Raw genomic sequence first — 14,577 nt, 5'->3', positions numbered from 1 at the left:
GCTTTCTTGGAGGGACCACCTTCCTTGGGTGTGAAGCCCATCGACATGAGCTCCCCATCCCAGGAGAGACGCATCCGTGGTCAGCACTTTTTGTGGCTGAGGAATTTGGAAGGGACGTCCCAGAGTCAAATTGGAGCAAATCGTCCACCAATACAGGGATTCGAGAAAACTCGTGGACAGGTGGATCACGTCCTCTAGACCCCCAGCGGCCTGATACCACTGGGAGGCTAGGGTCCATTGAGCAGATCTCATGTGAAGGCGGGCCATGGGAGTCACATGAACTGTGGAGGCCATGTGGCCCAGCAATCTCAACATCTGCCGAGCTGTGATCTGCTGGGACGCTCGCACCCGCGAGACGAGGGACAACAAGTTGTTGGCCCTCGCCTCTGGGAGATAGGCGCGAGCCGTCCGAGAATCCAGCAGGGCTCCGATGAATTCGAGTTTCTGCACTGGGAGAAGATGGGACTTTGGGTAATTTATCACAAACCCCAGTAGCTCCAGGAGGCGAATAGTCATCTGCATGGACTGCAGGGCTCCTGCCTCGGATGTGTTCTTCACCAGCCAATCGTCGAGATATGGGAACACGTGCACCCCCAGCCTGCGAAGCGCCGCTGCTACCACAGCTAGGCACTTTGTGAACACCCTGGGCGCAGAGGCGAGCCCAAAGGGTAGCACACAGTACTGGAAGTGGCGTGTGCCCAGCTGAAATCGCAGATACTGTCTGTGAGCTGGCAGTATCGGGATGTGTGTGTAGGCATCCTTCAAGTCCAGAGAGCATAGCCAATCGTTTTGCTGAATCATGGGGAGAAGGGTGCCCAGGGAAAGCATCCTGAACTTTTCTTTTACGAGATATTTGTTCAGGGCCCTTAGGTCTAGGATGGGACGCATCCCCCCTGTTTTCTTTTCCACAAGGAAGTACCTGGAATAGAATCCCAGCCCTTCTTGCCCGGATGGCACGGGCTCGACCGCATTGGCGCTGAGAAGGGCGGAGAGTTCCTCTGCAAGTACCTGCTTGTGCTGGAAGCTGTAGGACTGAGCTCCCGGTGGACAATTTGGAGGTTTTGAGGCCAAATTGAGGGTGTATCCTTGCCGGACTATTTGGAGAACCCACTGATCGGAGGTTATGAGAGGCCACCTTTGGTGAAAAGCTTTCAACCTCCCTCCGACAGGCAGGTCGCCCGGCACTGACACTTGGATGTCGGCTATGCTCTGCTGGAGCCAGTCAAAAGCTCGCCCCTTGCTTTTGCTGGGGAGCCGCGGGGCCTTGCTGAGTCGCACGCTGCTGACGAGAGCGAGCGCGCTGGGGCTTAGCCTGGGCCGCAGGCTGTCGGGAAGGAGGATTGTACCTACGCTTGCCAGAAGTATAGGGAACAGTCTTCCTTCCCCCGAAAAATCGTCTACCTGTAGAGGTAGAAGCTGAAGGCTGCCGGCGGGCGAACTTGTCGAATGCGGTGTCCCGCTGGTGGAGAGACTCTACCACCTGTTCGACTTTTTCGCCAAAAATGTTATCCGCACGGCAAGGCGAGTCCGCAATCCGCTGCTGGATTCTATTCTCCAGGTCGGCGGCACGCAGCCATGAGAGCCTGCGCATCACCACACCTTGAGCAGCGGCCCTGGACGCAACATCAAAAGTGTCATAAACTCCTCTGGCCAGGAATTTTCTGCACGCCTTCAGCTGCCTGACCACCTCCTGAAAAGGCTTGGCTTGCTCAGGGGGAAGAGCATCAACCAAGCCCGCCAACTGTCGCACATTGTTCCGCATGTGTATGCTCGTGTAGAGCTGGTAAGACTGGATCTTGGACACGAGCATAGAGGAATGGTAGGCCTTCCTCCCAAAGGAGTCTAAGGTTCTAGCGTCCTTGCCCGGGGGCGCCGAAGCATGTTCCCTAGAACTCTTAGCCTTCTTTAGGGCCAAATCCACAACTCCAGAGTCATGAGGCAACTGAGTGCGCATCAGCTCTGGGTCCCCATGGATCCGGTACTGGGACTCGATCTTCTTGGGAATGTGGGGATTAGTTAATGGCTTGGTCCAGTTCGCAAGCAATGTCTTCTTCAGGACATGGTGCAAGGGAACAGTGGACGCTTCCTTAGGTGGAGAAGGATAGTCCAGGAGCTCAAACATTTCAGCCCTGGGCTCGTCCTCCACAACCACCGGGAAGGGGATGGCCGTAGACATCTCCCGGACAAAGGAGGCAAAAGACAGACTCTCGGGAGGAGAAAGCTGTCTCTCAGGAGAGGGAGTGGGATCAGACGGAAGACCCTCAGACTCCTCGTCAGAGAAATATCTGGGATCTTCCTCTTCCTCCCACGAGGCCTCACCCTCGGTGTCAGACACAAGCTCACGGACCTGTGTCTGCAACCTCGCCCTGCTCGACTCCGTGGAACCCCGTCCACGATGGGGGCGTCGAGAGGTAGACTCCCTCGCCCGCATCGGCGAAGCTCCCTCCGCCGACGTAGTCGGGGAGCCTTCCTGGGAGGTGGCCGCGGTCGGCACCGCACGCGGTACCGACGTCGGGGACCTCAACCTGGGCGATGGGCCAGCCGGCGCCACGCTCGACGGTACCGGAGGCGCAAGCACCGCCGGTACCGGAGGGGTAGGGCGCAACAGCTCTCCCAGAATCTCTGGGAGAACGGCCCGGAGGCTCTCGTTTAGAGTGGCTGCAGAGAAAGGCTGAGAGGTCGATGCAGGCGTCGACGTCAGTACCTGTTCCGAGCGTGGAGGCTGTTCCGGGCTGTCCAGAGCGGAGCGCATCGACACCTCCTGAACAGAGGGTGAGCGGTCCTCTCGGTGCCGATGCCTGCTGGGTGCCGACTCCCTCGGCGACCCAGAGCTCTCGGTGCCGACACGGGGAGGAGACCGGTGTCGATGCTTCTTCGATTTCTTCCGAAGCATGTCACCGGAGCTCCCGGCACCGACGAGGAGGACGTCGAATCCATCCGTCGCTTCCTCGGGGCCGAGACTGAAGAAGGTCGATCTCGGGGGGGCTGTACCGCAGGAGCCCTCAGGGTAGGAGGAGACCCACCCGAGGGCTCACCGCCACCAGCAGGGGAATGGACAGCCCTCACCTGCACTCCACCCGATGCACCACCGTCCGACGACATCAGTAGACGAGGTCCTGGTACCACCGACGTCGATGCAGCTATCCGATGTCTCGGCGCCGATGCAGAGGCCCGATGCCTCGATGCACTCGATGCAGGGGCGGCCGAGGAAGATGGTCTGGACGCTGACGACGTCGATGCACTCGAGGATCCCGGTGCCGATGCCGACGAAGAGCCCGAGAACAACACGTTCCACTGGGCTAGTCTCGCTACCTGAGTCCGCCTTTGAAGCAGGGAACACAGACTGCAGTTCTGAGGGCGGTGCTCGGCCCCCAGACACTGAAGACACGACGAGTGTCGATCAGTGAGCGAGATAACCCGGGCGCACTGGGTGCACTTCTTGAAGCCGCTGGAAGGCTTCGATGTCATGGGCGGAAAAATCACGCCGGCGAAATCAAAAGCCGAAATGGCGGAATTTGAAGCACCAAAATTTAGAGGGAGAAAAAATCTCGACCGAGGCCGAAAAGAGGCCTTCCCCGACGACGAAAGAAAACTTACCGGGGCAAAAAAGCTGGAAGTACGGGGAGGATTTACACGAAACCCGGCGGGGGGTTTCCGGAGCACTTCCCGACTAAGGTAAAGCTTTCCCGAAGGAAAAAAACACGCTCAAAACAAATTGGACGCGCGAGGTCGACTTTCCGGGGCTCGACACGGCGAAAACACGACCGTACCGAGTGCGGACAAAAGAAGACTGGCCGGCTCGAGCCGGTTTCGGGCGGGAAGACGGCCGCGCATGCGCGGTGCGCGCGGGCGCGCGAGGGCTAGCAAAGGACTTTGCTAGTGAAGTTTCCGATTGGAGGGGCTGCCGTGGACGTCACCCATCAGTGAGAACAAGCAGCCTGCTTGTCCTCGGAGAATTATTATTACATTTGTACCCCGAGCTTTCCCACACAATGCAAATCTAAATATCTTTTTATATCAAGTGGAAGCTAGGAACTTTAGGGTTCAGAATGAACGTGGGGAGAAATCTAAATGTAAGCAATTCAAGGAAGAGGGAATGAAAATTAATTGAAGTTTTAAAAGAGAGACTGAGGGTCAAATACAGACAAAGGAAGAATCTTAGAGAGAGTACCAATTCATTAAAAAAAAAAAAAAACTCTCAAACGGACCAGCTACATAAACCAAGCAGCTGAGACACACAGTCAGTTATATAAAAGTTATTAGCAGAGCAAACTGAAATCACTATCTTAAAAGACTAGCCAGCTAACAAGGACAGCTGAAAACACAAGTAAACACTACAGGCAAAAACTATAGAATAAGGAAAATCTCTGAAGAAAGCAGCTAACAAATATAGTAACATAGTAAATGATGGCAGATAAAGACCTGTACGGTCCATATAGTCTGCTCAACAAAATAAACTCATTTTACATGGTATGTGATACTTTATATGTATAAGATGAATGAATCATTAAAGAACCACAAAGATATGAAGTAAGCAGAAAAATAGTTTATAAACAAAACTTGATGGGGCAGATAATCCACACTGGTGCTGGAGAAGCAATAGTTATTTGGGGTAAAAGTCAGAAATAGTTTTGCTTACTATGAAGAAAGTAAAGAAAGTATAAAGAACAAGAAAGGATGACTCAACAATCTTGGGATGTTGTGCTTGTGCACGAGAAGGATGTGAAAGGACAGTAGGAAGCTGGATGATTCAAGGAAACAAAAGGGGGGAGGAGGGACAGCGGTAGGTGCAATACATTTTGCCAAAGGCAAAGAAGAAAGAACAAACAGGAAAGATCACACAAGGACAATACTGAAGAATTCACCTGAAAGTGATGGAGAATATTAATGCATAGTACACTGCAATTTCCCCCCTCTGAGTGAAACAATCTTTGTAGAATATGGCACCTTTTTTCCTCTGTTGAGTGAAGCACTGAGATCATGTGACCCCCCCTCTGTTTCAGAGGCTTCATTGGCTACCTGTTAAGCTTTGGATCCAATTTAAAAACCTGGGGAATCCACACACAGCAGTGCTTTTTTTCATTACAAGATATATGCTATCTTTAAGCAAAGCAGCATTTACACCCTAATTCTATATATGGTGCTCAAAATCGCATGCGCAAATAAGGGCACGTACTAAATTTGGGCATGCAATTTAATTAACAAGCCAATTAGCACCAATAATTGGGCACTAATAAATTATCAGCATTAATTAGCGAATCAGGGGCGTTCCTGGAATTTACACACAATTTTATAGAACAAGGGTGATCCATGCCTAATTTAGCAAGAATTTACACCAGGTTTTACTTGGTATAAATCCTCACGCCCAAAATAGGGTACGGATCCCAGTGACATACGCTGGTCTATAAACGGTGCCCACCTCTGGGTGCTGTTTATAGAATAGCGCTAATTTTTATTTCTAAATCAGCGACCAAATTTGGGCACCATTTATAGAATTATTTAATGCTATTTCAGATTTACAACTGTCCATAGTTTGTCTTAACATCACCACTTCAGCACTACATACTTTAATGTCAAATTATTCACTTGAGGCACAAATGTCTGTCCCAACTCAAAAATAAGCTGTCAGACTGCCTTTAAGGTGAATTGTGCAGGGCGACTAAAGGAAAACTGTAACAGAGAAGATAATCGGATGTCTGACTTGCTTCTGCAGAATGGTGTACTCCTGTATCAAAAGAAATTGAGGCCACCACTTCCATTGAGGTTTCAACTCCAAGGTCTCCACATCATTGCCATCTACCCTATGCGCAGTAGGCAGAACACCTCCCCCAACTCCACAGATCTGCTCAGGCTAATAAGATGTCAAACTTGTCTGTGTGTGCCTGAGTAGCTGTTGCCATGACTCGGGGGGGGGGGGGGGGGTGAGAGGAGGTGATGCATGCAGTCAACTATAGAGGGGGTGTTCTGAGCGTCAGGCTAAACGTTACATCTAAACCATGGGAGCACGATGGTCTGCCTGTCTCCAATATAGCCCCTAAAAACTCCAAGATTTGGGGTTTTAAGCATAGCCCAGGGTTTTCCATGATTCTATTGCTGCAAGGATCCTGAAATCCGGCTTTGTTCACAGGATTTGATAAGCCCTGCTAAAATCAGGAAACTGGCTTACCCAGAAGAATCAATGTGCATGCTGTGGTAATTGGTGGGGAGACAGAAACTCTTCACCCCCCTCACTTACCCAATGATCAGCCTGGAGTCAAGAAGAGAGTGGGTGGAGTTGAGTACTGGAGACAAGTAGGAGAACAGAGAGGGGGGAGGTACTGGAGACAAGGAATATCCTGCTTATTTTAACTGCATTAAAATGTGCTACCCTGAAAAATGAATATATACTAATTTTAATACATCTTTAATGTAGTCAACATACCCCTATAATTTCACCCATGACCCCCCCCTCAGCTCCCACATCCCACCTTAGGCAGGTAGCCCAGTTAGTGCCTCTTATTCTCCTCAAAGCTGCCCAACTTCAAAATGAGTTTTGACACCCATATTTTACAGCAAACACTAGGATTTTTTTTAATTGAAGAGAATGATAGATTAATCCTCTTGTAATTTTTTTTTCCAGCTTTGAGTTTCACCCCTTTCAGGAACAGCACTTTCATTCAGTAACTGTACAGCTAATCAACTCATCCAATAATACATGGGCCTTTTATTTTATTTATTTATTAGAATTTATTTACCACCTTTTTGAAGGAATTCACTCAAGGCAGTGTACAATAAGAATAAATCGAACATGAGCAACAGACAATTGCAGCAGTAAAAATATTCAAATAACAATATAAAGTATGGCATAATATACTACTTACAATGTCAACACAACACATAATAGAACATTTTAATTGACAGTGTAGGGTATAAGCAAAGACGGAACACAGAGATAGGTAAAAGAATAAGAGGAATTGGAAAGTAAAGTGACTAATTTAAAGCAAGTTGCACATGAGGTCAAAATAACGTATTTAAATGTAAATATAAATTTAATTATTTTAAACTATAGTATCCTATTTAACACGTCTCACTTCAAAAATATGAACCCAATGAGTATCCGTTAGGAAGTAACATAAAGCCTTAAGCAGAGTATAGAAAAAATGTGCTATTGTGAAAAATGAGAGTTTTAATGTAATTATATAAATCAAATTTGCCTCTCACTCACCTGTTTCTGGCACCAAGGAATTACAAACATTAAGATAATATTTTTCTGTGGCTCCTGATCTTGCAATAACCTCCCAGTTCTCCTTGTACTGAGATAAAGATGAGAGATCAAACCAGTTGTCACCGTCTCTATATTAAAAAGGGAAGGCAAGAGTTGTAAAAGTAAATTAGTTATTTCTTACATCAAAATTCCCAGAGTTTTGTAAAGTACTTAGCAAAATAAAATATCTTGTAGAACGTCTTTATAACAAATACTGCTGTGTGTGTGGGCGCGTGTGCTAGGAATAAAAAAAACATTATGTCTCCCACCCTCTAAATTCTAAATCTATCTGCCCAAACACCTAACAAGGGTGTTAACTGGTGAAAAGATTTTATATTGTGGATAACCAGCTGCTAGAGGTTGAAATAAGATCAGCAATTCATATTACCTTTCCTAAATATGACGTTAAGAAAAGCATAAACACCAGCATTGCTTTTTAAACTGAATGCTGCAAAGAATTTTAATTTCAATAATGATAGTACCAGACACCAAATTTTAAAATGACAGCGTGAACTTTCCTGATATAGAAATTTTGGGGTGACAAACACTTTTATATGGCCATGACTGTGTTTAATTCGATTAGTGAATAAATAAACCCTACAGTGAATAGCAATAGAGAACTAAAGGGCATGAGGACTGAACTCACCTGAAGGAGCATTGTACAGATTTGAAAGGTGGGCAAGCATAAGGAGTGCGCCATTCAAATAAGTATGTACAGTCTGCAGTCTCTTGTTGAAACACTGGCTAAAAACAGAAACCATATTTGGTCAAAAATTCAAAGCTGGTAAATGAAAAAGTAATTGAACAGTATATTTTAGGATGGATTGTTTAGCATGACAGACTTTATAGTGTTACAAGGCTGTGTAGATCATAATTATATTTGTCCATTGACATATAGGACTCATCAGGTACACAAGTGGGTGATAACATGGCACATCACTAAGATGGAACAACTCTCCCAGAGCTAAAACTGTTAATGTTCAGAGCACAAACAACCCTTTTTATGCTCAGTCTCAACAACTCGTTTTTCCCCTACTCAACGTCTTGAATTGAGACTGCTAAAAAAAAGCAGTCTCAATTCAAGAGGATTTACTTCTTATTCTTATCCCATGTTCTTGTTCATTTTTTTTTTCTTCTTGAACAGCTCATTTTATGTTTTTTGTTTGGATCTTGCATACTTCAACTGAAGTAAAGGGATCAGTCCCTGCCTGAAGTGCAGAGCAAATCAGACCACCAACCCTGGATGCAGGGCTATCTTGTGAAGAATGCACCATTACCATCAGCTATGTTAGAATGTTAGGTATTATTAGGAAAGGAATGGAAAACAAAAATGAGGACGTTGTAATGCCTTTGTATCGGTCCATGGTGTGACCACACCTCGAATATTGTGTTCAATTCTGGTTGCTGCATCTCAAAAAAGATATAGTGGAATTAGAAAAGGTACAGAGAAGGCAACAAAAATGATAAAGGGGATGGGATGACTTCCCTATGAGGAAAGGCTAAAGCGGTGTTTTAATTTAGGGTTCAGAGACCCCCAGGAAGGCTGGAGTGACCTTAAATCTGACTCCATCTCTAAATAGCACTAATACTGGGGTAATCAAGGAGTTGTGAAGTTCTAAAAGGAATTGCCACTAAGAGAGATGTTAGGTCTAAGGAAAAGATACCAGCCTTATGACAAACTGGATTTACATTACAGGTTATACAATGCAGCGAAAGATAGCCTGATACAGCAAAAGCATTTATACTTACAGCCTCTGATTATAAAGTGAAGTCCACAGAACATCATTTGGGATGAGGAGTTTATTTGCCAAGATACAAGTCAAATCAGTGATTGACAACAGGCACGTACAATCAATTAGTTATAGGAATATAATAATCCGGCTGCAAACAGGTGTTAATTAGTTCCTAATCTTTTATAATTTCTTTTACCAATTGAAGGTTTTACAAGGGAAAGCAATTAGGTAATTTGTCAATTCTGCTGGACACATTGGTTTCCCTTGGAGAGAGAGAGTGGCAACCCTTCTCTCTAACTTAAACCAGGAAATACCCTGATTTTTATAGGTGCCCTCAGGATATGGATAATATGACAATAGATATACCTGATTGGATCTATGCTAATGTCATGGTTGTCACTGATTGGCTCATGCTAATGAGTAGCTTTTATCTTGCTAACATGGTTTTGTCTCTAGCTCGCTTGACCATAAATCTTAAGCAAGACCCTGCATCCAGCTACACCTTTCCTTTCTCACACCATGGCTGACCACAATCCTGCTCACAGGAAAGTCTCCCTCCCCTCTTGGACAGCTAGTTCCCTATTTTCTTTGCACCTGGCATGACTCACTCATTTCTCAACTTGTTTTTCTAACTTACATTAGAGAAAATTCCACTTTGTAACAGATACGGCTTCCTTTTTGTGCTGAAATCCTCCATTTTGTTTCCATATCTATTGACCTAACTTTTCCTAATTTAGCTTATTTAGGCCTCAATCCGGGCTACAAACTAGGCCATACTTTTCCAGTAAGCTCCCAGTTAGGTCAGCCATCAGATTTCTGACTCAGCCAAGGTCTGTAATGGCCTGAGCTCTAGGACTGGGCCCGCCACCATTCCAGTGGGGAGGTCTCTGGCTGTACCATAATTATACAGCGGCTAGGGCTCTTCAGCTTGGAGAAAAGACGGCTGAGGGGGGATATAATAGAGGTCTATAAAATAATGAGTGGAGTGAAACGGGTAGATGTGCTTGTTTACTCTTTCCAAAAATACTAGGACTAGGAGGCATGCAATGAAGCTACAAAGTAGTAAATTTAAAACAAATCGGAAAAAATGTTTCTTCACTCAGCGTGTAATTAAACTCTGGAATTCGTTGCCAGAGAATGTGGTAAAGGCTGTTAGCTTAGTGAGGTTTAAAAAAGGTTTGGACAGCTTCCTAAAGGAAAAGTCCATAGACTATTATTAAAATGGACTAGAAGAAAATCCACTGCTTATAAGCAGCATAAAATATTTTGTATCTTGCGTATCTTTTGTATCTTGGCCGTATCTTGCGAAGGATGTTAAAAAAATGGAAGCGGTGCAAAGAAAAGCTACGAGGATGATATGGGATTTACGTTCCAAGACGTATGAAGAGAGACTTGCTGACCTGAACATGTATACCCTGGAGGAAAGGAGGAACAGGGGTGATATGATACAGAAGTTCAAATATTTGAAAGGTATTAATCAGCAAACGAATCTTTTCCAGAGATGGGAAGGCGGTAGAACGAGAGGACATGAAATGAGATTGAAGGGGGCAGACTCAGGAAAGATGTCAGGAAGTATTTTTTCACGGAGAGGGTGGTGGACCCTTGGAATGCCCTCCCGCGGGAGGTGGAGATGAAAACGGTAACGGAGTTCAAACATGCGTGGGATATGCATAAAGGAATCCTGTGCATAAGGAATGGATCCTCAGAAGCTTAGCTGAAATTGGGTGGCGGAGCAGGTGGGGGGAAGAGGGGTTGGTGGTTGGGATGCTAGGATAGGGGTGGGCAGACTTATACGGTCTGTACCAGAGCCGATGATGGGAGGCGGGACTGGTGGTTGGGAGGCGGGAAATACTGCTGGGCAGACTTATACGGTCTGTGCCCTGAAAAGTACAAATTCAAGGTAAGGTATACACATATGAGTTTGTCTTGGGCAGACTGGATGGACCATGCAGGTCTTTTTCTGCCGTCATCTACTATGTTACTATAAAATGTTTTGTACTTTTTTTGGGCTCTTGCCAGGTATTTGTGACCTGGATTGGCCACTGTTGGAAACAGGATGCTGGGCTTGATGGCACTACTTATGTACTTACTAGCAGAGAAGGCCCGTTTCAGGGAGAAATGAAACGGGCGCTAGAAAGGTCCCCCCCTCTCCCAGTTCCAGACTCCCCCATCGGAGTTGCAGAGCCGTCCCTCCTGTTCCGAGTTGCTGGCCCACTGTGTGGCCGTCGCGTACCTGTGGTGGCGGGGGGACTCCAATCCCCGCCAGGGCGTCTTCTGAAATGCAGCCATCGCCGCGATGTGGTGTGAGCTGTGCCTTCCGCTCGTCGTATCGCAGCCGTGTGGCGTTTCATTGTGAACACAGCTGATGTCGGAGGAAGGGGCGGCGATGTGCGAGCTGTGAATCTGCTGCTCTCGTAGCGGTGGGCGGCTTCGTTTTTAACATACCTGATGACGGAGGGGGGGGCGCGGTGGCACTGTGTGAGGTGTTCCTCGCTGCTGCTGTTGGTGGGGTGGTGCGGTGGGCCGGTTCTTTGTGAAGACAGCTGACGTCGGACAGAGGGGGGGAGCGATTCGCTGAGTGTCATAGCCCCGCCCTCGACGTCATCACGTTGTGACACGAGGGCGGGGCAGACAGGCATGGGGAAAAAGAGACATTCCGATCTACACCACCATGCAAGAGGAAGTTGCAGCTTCACTTAGAACGTTGGGGTTGCGAATTATGTCCGGAAGGGGCGTGGCTGAGGGCGGGGCTATGAGTGAGAGTGAGTGGTTGTGACAGCCTAGCCCACTAACATTGTTTCCCTGCCACAGACTGAGCTTCAGAACGTTTGAGGTGAGAATTATTTATATAGATATGTACTTATTAGCCTCCAACCATAATCAAGATAAATGCAAACACTGATCATTCTCCACAAGCCCAAAAGGAGCAACTAAACCAGTCTAATTCAATGTATGACCTGTTTTGAGACAATAGTGCTGGTTATCAACAGACTTCTGGATCACTAGTTCCTGAATTCTTCCCAGTGCAACAGACAGTACAGTTTCTGATGTCATTACCTCCAAACTGTGAAGACAATAACAAACAATTCCTATCTTCTGTTTCCCCTTCCAGAAAAAAATCTGCAACACTGGTCTAACTCCTGCACAGAGAGACACTCACTCTTCCCACGATTCAATATTCTGTCTCTCTATTGCAGATTCAGAGTCTCAAGGAGGCCTTTCCTTACAGCCCTCTTCCTCACACACATCACAAAGTGAACTGAAAGACATGCTAGATCCAGATTTCCCAAATCCTCTTTTGAAACTGACCGATCTAGACCAATCTACAGGGATTCCGACTGGTGTGTCAACTCGTCCAGCTTGAAACAAGTGTCCTTAAGATATCTTCTACCTGAGATTTGTGCATAGCAAGGGGTACTTGAAGGGGTGAACAAACATGTGGATAAAGGGGAGCCAGTTGATATTGTGTATCTGGATTTTCAGAAGGCGTTTGACAAAGTACCTCATGAAAGACTCCAGAGGAAATTGGAGAGTCATGGGATAGGAGGTAGTGTTCTATTGTGGATTAAAAACTGGTTAAAAGATAGAAAACAGAGACTAGGGTTAAATGGTCAGTATTCTCAATGGAGAAAGGTAGTTAGTGGGGTTCCCCAGGGGTCTGTGCTGGGACCGCTGCTTTTTAACATATAAATGACCTAGAGATAGGAGTAACTAGTGAGGTAATTAAATTTGCTGATGACACAAAGTTATTCAAAGTCGTTAAATCACGGAAGGATTGTGAAAAATTACAAGATGACCTTACGAGATTGGGAGACTGGGCGTCTAAATGGCAGATGACGTTTAATGTGAGCAAGTGCAAAGTGATGCATGTGGGAAAGAGGAACCCAAATTATAGCTACGTCATGCAAGGTTCCATGTTAGGAGTCACGGACCAAAAAAAGGGATCTAGGTGTCATCGTTGATGATACGTTGAAACCTTCTGCTCAGTGTGCTGCGGCGGCTAAGAAAGCAAATAGAATGTTAGGTATTATTAGGAAAGGAATGGAAAACAAAAATGAGGATGTTATAATGCCTTTGTATCGCTCCACGGTGCGACCACACCTCGAATATTGTGTTCAATTCTTGTCGCCGTATCTCAAAAAAGATATAGTGGAATTACAAAAGGTGTAGAGAAGGGCGACGAAAATGATAAAGGGGATGGGACGACTTCCCTATGAGGAAAGGCTAAAGCGGCTAGGGCTCTTCAGCTTGGAGAAAAGGCGGCTGAGGGGAGATATGATAGAGATCTATAAAATAATGAGTGGAGTGAAACGAGTAGATGTGAAGCGTCTGTTCACGCTTTCCAAAAATACTAGGACTAGGGGGCATGCGATGAAGCTACAATGTAGTAAATTTAAAACGAATCGGAGAAAATTTTTCTTCACACAACGTGTAATTAAACTCTGGAATTCGTTGCCAGAAATGTGCTAAAGGCGGTTATCTTAGCTGAGTTTTAAAAAGGTTTGGACAGCTTCCTACAGGAAAAGTCCATAGACCGTTATTAAATAGACTGGGGGAAAATCCACTATTTCTGGGATAAGCAGTATAAAATGTTTTGTACTTTTTTGGGATCTTGCCAGGTATTTGTGATCTGGATTGGCCACTGCTGGAAACGGGATGCTGGCCTTGATGGACCTTTGGTCTTTCCCAGTATGGCAATACTTATGTACTGAAAGAAAACACTCTATATCTCACTATTGGGAAATTCCTAAACCCATACACAACTACTGCTATTAACTAAAAGAAGGTTTGGAAATCTTAATAAATGAATAGGTGTGTCACCCTCTTTGGACTCTTGAATCCACAATCGGGATTTTGAATTGGTAATCACAAAAGAACCTCAAACCACCTCATGGAAACCCTTTGCTAATTAACTGTCTATGCCTAATTTTAAAATGTTATCTATATACATCCTTGAGAACTTGACCCTAGTTCCACCCAAACTCCACCCCTGTACACATCTACCAGCAAAGCACATGCTATTATATCATGGAACACACTTTTAAGAACATAAGAATAACCATACTGGGTCAGACCAATGGTCCATCTAGCTCAATATCCTGCTTCAAAACAATGGCCAATCCAGGTTACAAGAACATGGCAGAAACCCAATTAGTAGCAAAATTCCATGCTACCAGTCCTGAGTAAAGCAGTACCTTCCCTCATATCCATCTCAATAACAGACTATGGACGTTTCCTCCAAGAACTTGTCCAAACCTTTTTTAAACCTAGATATACTAACTGCTGTTACCATATCCTCCAGCAGCAAAAGTTCCAGGGCTTAACTATTCTTTCAGTGAAAAAATATTTGATTAAAAAGTATGTCCACGTAATTTCATTTAGTGTCCCCTATTCTTTGTACTTTTTGAAAGAGTGAAAAATCGATTCACTTTTACCAGCTCTACACCACTCAGGATTTTATGGACTATATCTCCCCTCAGCCGTCTCTTTTCCAAGCTGAAAAACCCTAACCTCTTCAGCCTTTCCTCATATGGAAGAGTTCCATCCCTTTTATCATTTTGGTTGCTCTTCTTTGAACCTTTTCTAATTCTGCTATATTTC

At 45.7% G+C, this 14,577-nt stretch overlaps 1 protein-coding gene across 1 annotated transcript in view; it reads right to left on the bottom strand.

The window, feature by feature from the left end:
* The window catches only part of IGF2R (insulin like growth factor 2 receptor), a 354,906-nt gene that overhangs the window by 104,825 nt on the left and 235,504 nt on the right, over nt 1-14,577 (bottom strand). The window contains 2 exon segments of the mRNA XM_030198395.1: nt 7,205-7,332; nt 7,890-7,987. Of these exon segments, the coding sequence (XP_030054255.1) occupies nt 7,205-7,332; nt 7,890-7,987 (226 nt within the window).

This window comes from Microcaecilia unicolor, chromosome 3 (genome assembly GCF_901765095.1).
Source record: "Microcaecilia unicolor chromosome 3, aMicUni1.1, whole genome shotgun sequence".
Taxonomy (NCBI): domain Eukaryota; kingdom Metazoa; phylum Chordata; class Amphibia; order Gymnophiona; family Siphonopidae; genus Microcaecilia; species Microcaecilia unicolor.
The sequence above is the reverse complement of the archived record's forward strand: the minus strand, read 5'-3'. Positions and strand labels throughout refer to the sequence as shown.